The sequence below is a fragment of the Sorghum bicolor genome, chromosome 3, assembly GCF_000003195.3.
Source record: "Sorghum bicolor cultivar BTx623 chromosome 3, Sorghum_bicolor_NCBIv3, whole genome shotgun sequence".
NCBI classification, from domain to species: domain Eukaryota; kingdom Viridiplantae; phylum Streptophyta; class Magnoliopsida; order Poales; family Poaceae; genus Sorghum; species Sorghum bicolor.
This window is the reverse complement of record NC_012872.2, coordinates 60,897,766-60,909,902: the sequence shown is the minus strand read 5'-3', so window position 1 is coordinate 60,909,902 and position 12,137 is coordinate 60,897,766. Positions and strand designations below refer to the sequence as shown.

The following is a 12,137-nucleotide window of genomic DNA, read 5'->3' as shown; positions in this document are numbered from 1 at the left end:
AGATTAGTGTGGCAAACAAAAGACCATTCTACCCTTAATTAATTTGGGTTCCACCATTTAATCATGCACGTTAAGCCATGGTTCTCTGGTTCCAACGAGCGGCATTTAATGCCAACTAAACAGACTCAGACAATTACCATGCGCCAAAGTACTACTCCCTAAAAGAAATTAAATTGGCTGGTGGACCACGGAAGTTCCGAGGAGAAATAAATTGGGCTGATGGACCGAGTATGCTAGTAGAAATAACAGTATTTGTAGACAAAATTTTCTCCTAAAAATAGCAGTATTTAGGGACGGAGGGAGTACTTTACATTAGAATAAAAAAACACCATATATTTTCTATTTTTTAACTCTACAGTTCAATAACTAAATCGACACATATATTTTTAGGATATATAAAAAAATATATAATCATTTTTAGTTTTTTATTTATAAATTTAAAAATATATAGTATATGATGATTTTTTATTCTAATTTAAAGTGCATCTAAACATGAGTCTAAAAAGAATAGATTTATATTTAGTTCTATAAATATATATTGAATTTACAAGTTTATTGTATTTAGGGACTAGACTAAGATGATATAACTAAACAGAGTCAGAGGAACAAAATTGGTGATTTGCAAGTTTAGAGAGCTAGATAATACAAATCGGACAAGTTTGAGAATCTAAACGAGTGGTTTAAAAATTTAGGTATCGAGATGACATGGATTAGATGGTCAATTTGTGAGTTTATGGATCAATATGACATAGTCGAGCAAGTTCAATGATCGCAAGTGGATTTTACTCCTTTTTATGTACTTTTGTGTTGCATTTTGCATGTCTAAAATGGCAATTATAGAGATGAAGACAATTACATTGCATCGATATTTGATATCTTCTTAGTGGTAATCACTCGCTAGCTTGGGAACGTGATGCAGTTCCCGCTATCCAGGTTGTATTTGTAAACCGTGCGACCAAACATTGGACAGTGATTAGACTTTGGAGTGACCGACTGAATCGGCGTGGCAGAACCGGAACACCACCAAAAGAAATAATATTATTGGGCTAGACTTTCTTCAAAAAAAAACATTATTGGGCTAGACGCACGCACCAACCACGTAGCCGCCTAAGCAGGGGAGGAAGATACCATCATTTCATCATAGGCATATTTGAAATTTATTATGTTCACAGTCACGCCCATTGCGTCAAGTTTTGCTCGTCCTTTTGCTGCCGCTCAATTACATCAACTGATCGCTGAGATGCCGATAAGGAATAGGAGGCCGCAGCACCGTGTTCACATCACACACACCCACACCCCCACCCCCCCATTGGCCAGTGCAAACAATGCTGCGCTCCTCATGTTACCCGCAGACGCGCCGAGACGCTGACGCAGCCGCAGCTCGACGCCAAGAATTTGATGCGCGGCCTGATGCGTCCGGCGGGCGCCAGGGTAGTGTACTGTACTGTACGTCCTCTGAGAGAAACGGTGGTGGTAGCTGCTTAGAATGGCCCTGAATTATTGATTGATGCCGACATGGTGCAAGAGTCTGCAAGCAAAAAACCAAGGGGGAGATCACGTCGGTCCTGGCCTGGTGCGCTAGCTGTTTGTGGCCGTGTTTAGTTCCGAAAAGTGAAAAGTTTTCGGTACTGTAGCACTTTCGTTTGTTTGTGACAAATATTATCTAATCATGGACTAACTAGGATCAAAAGATTCATCTCGTGATTTACAGCTAAACTGTATAATTAGTTTTTGTTTTCGTCTATATTTAATGTTTCATGCATATGCCATAAGATTTGATGTGACGGAGAATCTTAAAAAAATTTTGATTTTCAAAGTGAACTAAAACAAGGCCTGTGTTTGGACGCGCGCATGCTCACGTTCACGTGGAAAACGAAGGCGGGCGGAATGGGACGTCCTGCACTCCTGCTGCGCCCTTTGCTCCTTTTTCCTGCACATGCAGACCGGGCCGGGCATCAGAGCGCAGAGCAGCAGGCAGCGAGATGAATGCGCACGATGGAGAGTGGGCGCCTGGGTCTGGGTGGCCGGCCTTGCTCTTTCTTGATGATGTGCTAACGTTGGTGCGGCTGAAATAATGGCATGGTCTATTCAGTCCTCGCTACTTTTAGTCCTATAGTTATTGACCCAAAGGCTATCACCGTCTCAATGCATTTCTCGTGGTGAAACGTGTTTGCACAGTCTTACAAACAAAGGACTTGCTTAGTTTCCAACCCAAAAAAAATTCACCTATCACATCTTAAAGCGTCCCTGGTAAACCAGAAACTCAAATGTGATACATTACTAGTCCCAGGAGGCTAGTAACACATTTATTACATCAGATAAGTTTCAGCGCAGTAGTCTTGGTAAGCGTGGCCAAGGAAGGCACGCTATAATAATAAGACACCAAAATACAACATAGGTCCAAAGGACCCAGAAACAAACGATATCACAATCGAACATCTGACGAGTCCCAATGCCACAGGCTTAGTTGGGTGCAGACACGACCTTACTCGAACGCCACTTCGGGATCGAAGTCCGGATCTTCCTCTGTTTAATAAAGCAAGGGTGAGTACAAAGTACTCAGCAAATCCAACCTTACCCTACGGAAGGGGATAACAGTATATATGCATATGGATAAATCAAGGATGAGGCTTAGTTTTATTTGCATAAAGCTATCTTTTTACACATGCAAGGTTTCATTTCACAAGTACTGTTGTAAAAGACCTCTTTTTCCACATATGATAGTATTTCTAAAAATGGGGGTTTGATCACAATTTTAAGTGTTGTTGAACCCTTGTTCCCACAACACAATGGCAGTCAACCATTTATTTCCAAAATCACACTCACTCTCATGTTTTCACTCATACCAACCCATCTAGTTGTTGAAACCAAACCATAACCCGTCCGAGACCGCGGACACGGCTATCCAGATAGATTTACACTCTGCAGAGGTTGTACACTTTCTCCACAAGTAGGATACCATAACTTACACCGTCGTGCAAGCACAGATCCATCAAAGTCATTACCCTCCATAGCTAAGTAATGGCGCTCACCACGGGAACACTAAGGCCACATCTCATGATACCACAATAATTCACAAAGCTCTTTTCATATATTTTCACAATTTCACATACATCACTTAGTGTCCCGTTGCACACCTGCCTCCAGGTGATTGCCATACTAACTAGAGAGATTTAGACTAAGCCTTTCCCATGCAAGGCGAGTGGTTGTACGATAAATGAGTTAGGCAAGATGAATCATCAACTCAGTCCTTAATCGAGACACGGCGGATATCTTCACGCTTAACCCCGCAAGGTATAAGCCACAACACCAGGGCATCCCCAAAAGAGATCACATCCGCCCCAACGTTCTCGTTTTCCGGCTCGTTCACTCCGTCAACTAAAATACGCGACGAACGACACAGACAATAGGCACAGATAAATAATCATATAAATTCAAATGAGCTCCAAAAATCATGAAATTAATATGAGAGGTAGATCATGATTTTAGATGAATTTAGGAAAAAGAATTATTAAAATCAGAGTTAGCATGTGGCATTTGTGAAATGGCCGGACTTTAATCATGCGAAAAAGGCTAACGATGATTAAGAAATACATGCTTCACGTGGGCATTTGTTTGGCTGGTAGTGCATGGTGCATGCATGTACTATTTGGAGTTAATGCTTATGGCCCACGCATGCATGGTTAGAGAGAAATTAGCAGGAGTCATTAGAGCTCTTCTGTATGTCATGGTTCTATTCGTGGAGTTTTTGGCAGTGAATCGGTACAGACAAATACATGGAAAAAAATACAGAAAAATACTACAGAAAGACAGAGAAGAGCAAGGAGATGCTCATGAGCTGCTCACCTCGTCTTGCGACGACAGTCGAGCTCGGCTTATGCGTATGGCCGTATACGGTATACGCGAAGTGAGAGCGAGAGAGCGAGTGAGTGAACGTGTTTCTCGGGTGGTGAGAGTGAGCACCCGAGGCTGGCTTTTTATAGGCCAAAGCGCTCAGCTGCGTGCCATTAAAAATGCTACTGTAGCGCATGGTCGGTGCCTAATTTCATGCGAAGGACGATGTCCCATTTGCATGCACGTTGCATGCAAATGGACGGTGCCTAATCACCGTGTCCTTGCATGCAGGTGCATGCAAATGGACGGTGCGTGTCCTGCATGCATGCATGAGATATATATTCGTGTAGGTGCACTGCTATGTTTTCTTGCATGTAAGCTTGCTGGTACTTGCTGTTATTTGTGCGCGAAAAATAAATATGGATGGATTAGATGGAGATACTATAGAGCTCAAATTATTTTATAGTTTTTAAAATATATTTTGAAAATAATTTTTTAATGCGAGTGATTTTTTAATGTGAATTTTTGGGATGTTACACATCTTTAGTCCTATATAGTTATTGACCCCCAAAGGCTATGTCCTATGTGCACACTGTCTCAATGCGTTTCTCATGGTGAAACATGTTTGCACAGTCTTAGAAACAAAGGACTTGTTTAGTTTCCAACCCAAAAAATTTTCAAATATCACATCAAATATTTGGACATATACATAAAGTATTAAATATAGATAAAAAATAAACTAATTACACAGTTTGGTTGGAAATCACGAGCCGAATCTTTTAAATGTAGTGAGTCCATGATTAGACTTAGTGTTACAGTAACCTACATGTGCTAATAATATATTAATTAGACTTAATAAATTCGTCTCTCAGTTTCCAGCCGAGTTATGTAATTAGTTTTTTATTAGTATCCGAACACCCCTTCAGACATCCTACGACATCAAAATTTTCCTCTCCAACTAAACAAGGCCAAAAAAATTCGTGGAGCACGGACTGTTTAGTGTTTACTGCTCCACTACAAGTAAGGTGCAATGCATATAGATATGAACAGTCTTTCTGTTGAAGCACTGTTTCGTTTGTCAAACTCGTCATGGTATTAAGTTCGTTAATTAGTTCGAGACGTGGTTGAAGGGGTTTAAGACATTGACAGCAACAACCAGGCGATGAACTCTCGTTTGTGTAGCTTTATTAGTCGTCCTATCTACTGTATATATTAATGAGGCTGTCTCCATTCCATTGCCACATTTTTCTCAAGCTGGCTTTGACACATTCAGCGATTAGCAACTTGGTCACGACTTGCTACTTAATTAGCAGACAGAACGCTAAAACGTCAAAGCGCACCATGCTAGTTTTTTGTCATTCTTCATTCACATGCAAAAATGAATCATCAAGCTAGTATGGTGCAAACAATTCCACGCGGACCGCTGCCAAAATCCAATCTGAACTTGTCGATCCAGTCCCGGATAACGCTGAGGTCAAAATACGTGCGTTCCCGTGACCTGTTGCACGAAGTCCCGGCCAGAAACTCCTAGAGCAGCAGCGTCCGACGAGCCACAAAACTAGGGCGGCGCGCGGGGTGGCGGGCGGTGCACGACTCGTGTGACCCGTGACAAGGTTCCCTCGTCAGGCCGCAACGATACCGACGGGCGACGACGTCACGCCGCCACGGCCGTATCGGCGGGCTGGGCCTCCTTTCCTTTCCTCCACGCAACACGTGCTCTGAAAATCCAGCGCGGCCAGGGCACGTTGGCCACGTGCGCCGGCGATCCCACGGCTCCGGAGACAAGACAAGGAACGGAACGGAACGGAGGCAGCGCAACAACACAGGGCCATACAGATAGATGCAGCCCGTACAACGTCGCGCGCGGGCACCGCGGACGGACGCGTGTATATAAAATCCACCAGGAACGGGAACGCGCGGACGCCGCCCGCGCCACAAAGCCCAGGACCCCCCGGTGCGCGCCCCCGTGCCGTGCGTGCGGCCTCTTGTCCCGTCCCGTCCGTCCCCGATGGCCGCGCCCGCGCCGAGGCCGCCGCGCGCAATAAGCGCAATCGCTGGCGCCCTGCTGCTCGCCCTCGTCGTCGCCGCCGCCGCCGGCTCCGCGGGCGCGGCGGACAGCGGCGACGTGCTGCTGCGCCGGGCGCAGCGCGAGGAGTTCGCGGCGTGGATGACGGGCGTCAGGCGGGCCATCCACGAGCGGCCCGAGCTGGCGTTCCAGGAGCACGAGACGAGCGCGCTGGTCCGGAGGGAGCTCGACGCGATGGGCGTCGCGTACAGGTACCCCGTCGCCGGGACGGGCGTCGTCGCGGCCGTCGGCACCGGGGGCGCCCCGTTCGTCGCGCTGCGCGCCGACATGGACGCGCTCCCGCTGCAGGTACTAACAATACGCGCTTCCCGTTGTCTTGTTGTTGAAATTCAATTCGGGGATGGACAGTCCAGGTTCGGTTCATCCCATTCTCACAAATCGACCTTTCCACAGCAAATTGGACGATAAATTCAGGGGCCTAGGGAGGACGTCTTGCAGCGCTAGTGCCATTGCAACTGCTGCAAACCTACTAGAAAAGGGCACTATTTCATCTCATCAAACAAAGAAAAAGAAAAAAGGAGGAATGGCACTGGCGTTATAGAAAACTTTGCAGAAGTCATGCGTACGGGTCGAAGTGTTTTCCGTCGTGTAAAGCGCAAAGTCAAGCATGCTAACATCTTGAGCCTTTGAATATACTACTACTAATACTACTACTACTGTATATATACACTTTTGGGGAAGACAAGTACTACAATTGTACAGGTGGACAACTCAGAACCGGTAAATAAAGTTTATCCAAACAGTAAGCGGGTCGTATCCGGCACATGTGTGTTAACCTAAGCAAGTTGACCGGAACTCCTCAGCTTGCTCCGATCGACGTTGCAGTCTTGCAGATGTCATGCAAGTACTCACTAATAATCAAACTTTCATGGCCTCTAATCTGTTTTCAATTTCTGTGGATCACAGGAGGAAGTGGAGTGGGAGCACAAGAGCAAGGAGGCCCGGAGGATGCACGCCTGCGGCCACGACGCGCACACCGCAATGCTGCTCGGCGCCGCCAAGATCCTCCATGAGCGCCGCCACGACCTGCAGGTTGGTCCTCTCGCTCGCCTTTCTTCTTCCTCCCCTTCACTGTGTCACACTACACAACTGCATCTCGCGCATCGTTCCAACGGCGTCTTATGATATCTGTCCGACTGTCCCTCATCTGGTTGTCGTCGACGTCGATCGAGTAACCTGCGCGCGTGTCACCCTGCAATAACAGCTCGCTCGCCTGATTTTGGAGTCCTTTAAAATTGTCACGTTGTGCGCTTGCATATCCGGCGCAATTGTGTATGCAGGTTTCATCAGTTAGTGGTTAGTGCCGGTAGCATATGCATGGTTTGTTGCAAAGTCATTTTCCCGCTGATGCTTGAGATCTCTGTGCTCCGCTTTAAAGCGATCGAGATGAAGCTGTCAATAAGTCCTCTCAACATCTTTCTTTGCTGTGTCGTCCTCTCATCTGTTTGTTTTGATATCAACAAAAATAACTTATTTTATTTAAAAACAATTAAGCTCGTGGCTATGCCCGATCAAAAACGTGACCTCTCGCGACGATGCGGCATTTCAAGTTTCTGGATCCGCCTGAATCTGTTATCACCAAAGCTACGTTTAGATGACGAGTTTGTGTAGAGGATAGCTTAATTAGTTTTTCACCACGTGAATGGGTGTTCACGTTAGTTGGACAAGTTTGCGATCTTTGCATTCAACTCATGCATTCGTATCTTGAGTGATCCATTTTGAAAGTTTTAGGCTGTCTGCAACAGGAGACTCGTTTGGGAACCCAAACCTAAAATGGGTCTCCAATACAATACCTATGACCTCCAACAGAGTACCCATACACAAATACCCATTTTGAGTATCAGGAGAGGCATAACCCAAATTTGGGTATCCTCTCTCCTCGAGACTCATTTGCAAAGAGTGTTGTCTTTTAGGTCTTGTTGTCAGAGAAGACTAAAAATAGGTATAGAATCTTTTACCTGTAGCGCTAACCAAAGGACAAATGGGTCTTGTATTTTGGGTGATGATTGTTGGAGATAGTCTTAGGGATGGGTTAGTCTATTTCTTCAGTTCAGTGGCCTGTTTATATGAATGCAAGTAACTTCTACTGCACCGTTTATATAGTAGTACGTATGGTATGTAGTGCAAAACTTTTTTAGCGCCCATTGATGCTAATCTTAATTAACCGAGGTAAATACTCATTATTTACTCTAGATGACTGTAATATGTATATCTCTGTTGTGTTCTTCACATAATAAATTGTGTAATGAACTATTGAACAACTATTGATTTGTTTATTGTTGAATTCTAATTGATTAAATGACTGGGAACTAATGTACCTATAAACATGAGCGAGCCTTGACTTGTATTTGACTATTTTCGTTTATTTATAAAATCTCTTGTTTCCGTACTTCTGTGCATAACTAATTAAGCGTTTTCACTTTATTATAAAAGCAATAAACGGATAGAGCTGCTATTATATCCTGTAGCTTTCAAGGGTGCGGCCGCTAAATAAAATTAGCCTCCTATTTAAAATCTTGCGTGCAAGACACCTTAAAAAATGGCCCGTATTGGACTAAGCACATGGTATATAGTCTGACCTTTCTGCTAAAACGTGCACATCAAATGGAATTTCTCGCAACAAGAACTTAAAGATTCCCGGGGCGACACGCCAGACATCTTTTTCTACTGTGCCGCTGTCTCGTGGTACGATGTTTGTCAACAAAGACGTGTTTGCTGATTACTGTTAAGTCATGTTTGGATCCTCAAGAGATAAAGTTTGGCAATTAAAGAATTCAAACAGGAGGACTAGTAACTAACGGCTAGTTAGAGTTTTGGCTAAACTTTAGCCCACTCACTATTCCCCACATTTGAATCTTTAAATGATAATTTTTACCAACTAGTTGTTAGCCTAGCTATCCAAACAAGACCTAAGATATTCTCACCTGCTATAAAATAAAAAAATAAAATAGCTAAAAAAACTCGTAATTAGAGATATGCGTAATGTGAATCAATCATTGTAATCTTTTATGTTCTAATCATGTACCCCCTCTGTCTTAAAATAGATGTCATTACTTTAGTCAAACATTTTTAGTTTTGGTTAAACATATATGAGAAAATATTAATATTTCTGATATATAGTTAGTATCATTAGATAAATCATTAAATATATTTTCATAATAAACTTATTTAGAGATATCAATGTTGCCGATATTTTCTATATACCTAGTCAAACTTAAGAAAGTTTGACCGGCACATATCCTACGGTAACACTTATTTCAGGATGGAGGAAGTATATAATTTGATTAGTCGTTAGTTAAACTTATAAAGTTTTGAATCCTAACTTACCAAATATTTTTTAAATAGAAGGGGTACTTAGGTCCCGTTTGGCAAGACTTTGGTTTCTTGCAGCTCTTTGCAAGGAGCCCTGCCAACCGACATCCAAAAAGCGGTTCATTGCAAGAAGCATAGCTGTTTTTGTCTAGAGGAACCAAAAAAGTGTTTTCTTTTAACTCATTCTCACAAATCTAATACAAATTACTACAAGACTACCGCTGGTGTCATTTTTGTCGGACGTTTTTTAAACTCTAACTTCACTAGAGAAGTTTCTTCACATAAGGAGTTAGAGCTGGAGCCCAATTGATTTTGATTTGAGAGAATGCATGGTTCCTTTTGAAGTCCTGATAGAAGGGTGCAAGTTTTAGTAGTTCTAGCTAGTTGTTGAATGAAGAGTCATTTTCCCATGAAATTAAATCAGGCATGGATAAGAGTAATAAACTAATAATGGATGCAGGAAGAATGATATTGATAGAGCACGTGATTATGATATATTTTATAAGATTTGAAGTTTCTCTCATGTACAATTTTATATCCAGAACTTATTTGACACTTGAATTTTAAGCCATTAGATATTATAGTTGCGGCCGATTCTCACTTGACCTTTATCTCTTATCTACTTTCTCCAAGTTATGCATTTATTTTGTGTATGTGCGCGTCTTTCATATAATCGCGTTCGTTGCTCATCGGCGCCAACAAGGCCCACCCTTATGCCCTTTTTAGCCTCACCTCCTTTCTCCTACATCATCCCATTTCTTAACATCGGTGGGCACTCGGCCCGCCACTAGCTCTATTGGTAACTCATTAGCTGTGGTTGTCGCCGCCCCTCCACCTCTTGATTAATTGTCGAGTGTGGCCTCATCGTTACGACCGTAATCACAAACTACTATACTTGTCTCTCTCTGGTTATGTTAGAGACAAGTATACAATCTCATAGACCCTACACCCGAAGGTCCTTTCTGGAATATGGGTTCTTACATAAATTTTTTTATAATTTCTATAAAATTTCTATGTTTCAAAGTGATCTTATTAGCTCGGTGGAGCTCACCAAACTAGAGAAGAAGACATGGCAATTCCATAAAAACGGATGTGAGGAACATAGTCATAAAGTTTTTGGGTCGATAGGATTGAGATACGAAGACATGATACATGGTATGCTAATTGCAAGAGATTCTTACATTTCGAGTCGAAAATGAACCAGTGAACCCAGGCCGGGGGCGATAAACTTGGGTTGAGGATCGAAAATGGTGAACCCGTTTTATGTGCCGTGGTGAGGAAGGAGAATTTTACATTGAGTGTGAATAGTAAGTCAGTAACTGTCTATAAATATTCAGTTATCAGTGAAGTTTTCCTCTGCGATTCGAGCTGCTAGTCTTGCTGATAACATGTAATTTCGTTGTTGCTGCAATTTCACGGCGTGCAAGGAAAGCGAGAAATTGATACAGCCAAAGGTTTGATTTTTTTCCCCCTCAGGGCACAGTAGTCCTCCTTTTCCAGCCGGGCGAGGAGGTCGGCATGGGCGCCAAGCAGATGGTGGAGGCGGGCGCCGTGGAGAACGTGGAGGCCATATTCGGGTTCCACGTCAGCGTGATGCTCCCCACCGGCGTGGTGGGCTCCAGGTCCGGCCCGCTGCTGGCCGGGTGCGGGTTCTTCGAGGCGGTGATTACCGGGGTCGGCGGCCACGCCGCCGCCCCCCACATCACCGTGGACCCCGTCGTGGCAGCCTCCAGCGTCGTCCTCAGCCTGCAGAGCCTGGTCTCGCGGGAGGCCGACCCGCTGGACTCGCAGGTGGTGACGGTGACGAGGTTCCAGGGCGGCGGCGCGTTCAACGTGATCCCGGACTCCGTGACGATCGGCGGCACGTTCCGGTGCTTCTCCAGCGAAGGCTTCCTGCGGCTGAAGCGGCGGATCGAGGAGGTGGTCGTGGCGCAGTCCGCGGTGCACCGGTGCGCGGCGTCCGTGGACTTCGGCGCCGGCGGGAGCCCGCTGCTTCCCCCGACGGTGAACGCCGCCTCGCTGCACGCGCACTTCGAGGCCGTCGCCGCCGAGACGGTCGGAGCGGGCGCCGTCCGCGGCGCCATGGAGCCGTGCATGGGCAGCGAGGACTTCGCGTCCTTCTCGGAGGCCGTCCCCGCCTCGCACTTCTACTTCGTCGGGATCGGGAACGAGGCCATCGGGGCCGTCCACGCCGCGCACTCGCCGCACTTCTTCATCGACGACGGCGCGCTTCCCTACGGCGCCGCGATGCACGCCAACCTCGCCATCGGGTACCTGCGGAACCACGCGGCAGCCAGCGGGCCCGTCGGCCCCCACGACGAGCTGTAGCTGTACTGCAGGCTGCAGCCTTTCGCGAGCGGCCACGGTGCCGGCGGCGCCGGCTTCGCGCTCATGGTGGCGCGTGCCCAGCGAAGCTCGACGAGCTCAAGAAGGCCAGGTTGCAGTTAGCGCCTGCGATCCGTCGAGCAGTCACGTACTCACGTCGGGATCCGATCGATTTGTGCGACTGATCTTGCTGCCCAACGCGAGGGTCGTAAAGCTGGTCAAGCTCACGATGTGATTCATAGATTGGGAGCTGAGATGATGCCTGTACAGTACAGGCGCTCCTGTCCGAGCTTTGTTCCACGAATAGTTTGGGAAATGAAAGGTTTCCCACTCTCCAGTGGGCAATTTAAATATTTGCCCCCCGATGACTCTTCTTCACTTGCTCCTCTTATAAATGCAATTAAAGATTTGTCTCAAGTATCTACTCAGTGTTATATATTTACCCATTTTACCTCTTTAGCAGTCAAATCAGCATGTTAGCTTAGATGGAGTATAGGAAAAGACTGCAGTACCCCTCCCTCTGTTTTTGCTCTCTCCTAGAGACATAGCAGCCCCTAGCTCCCCAACGCCAGCCATGTCT

General features: G+C 45.5%; 1 protein-coding gene across 1 annotated transcript; it reads left to right on the top strand.

Annotated features, from left to right (window-relative positions):
- LOC8059163 (IAA-amino acid hydrolase ILR1-like 2) lies at positions 5,745-11,919 on the top strand. Its single transcript, XM_002458334.2, has 3 exons — positions 5,745-6,208; positions 6,827-6,952; positions 10,709-11,919. The coding sequence occupies exons 1-3, from the start codon at positions 5,843-5,845 to the stop codon at positions 11,558-11,560; spliced, it is 1,344 nt and encodes a 447-aa protein (XP_002458379.1). The 5' UTR covers positions 5,745-5,842; the 3' UTR covers positions 11,561-11,919.

Coding starts and splice junctions, on each gene's coding strand:
- LOC8059163 (XM_002458334.2), top strand. CDS start 5,843: ATGGCCGCGCCCGCGCCGAGGCCGCCGCGCGCAATAAGCGCAATCGCT. Junction 6,209..6,826: donor TGGACGCGCTCCCGCTGCAG/GTACTAACAATA, acceptor TGTGGATCACAG/GAGGAAGTGGAGTGGGAGCA. Junction 6,953..10,708: donor AGCGCCGCCACGACCTGCAG/GTTGGTCCTCTC, acceptor TTTCCCCCTCAG/GGCACAGTAGTCCTCCTTTT.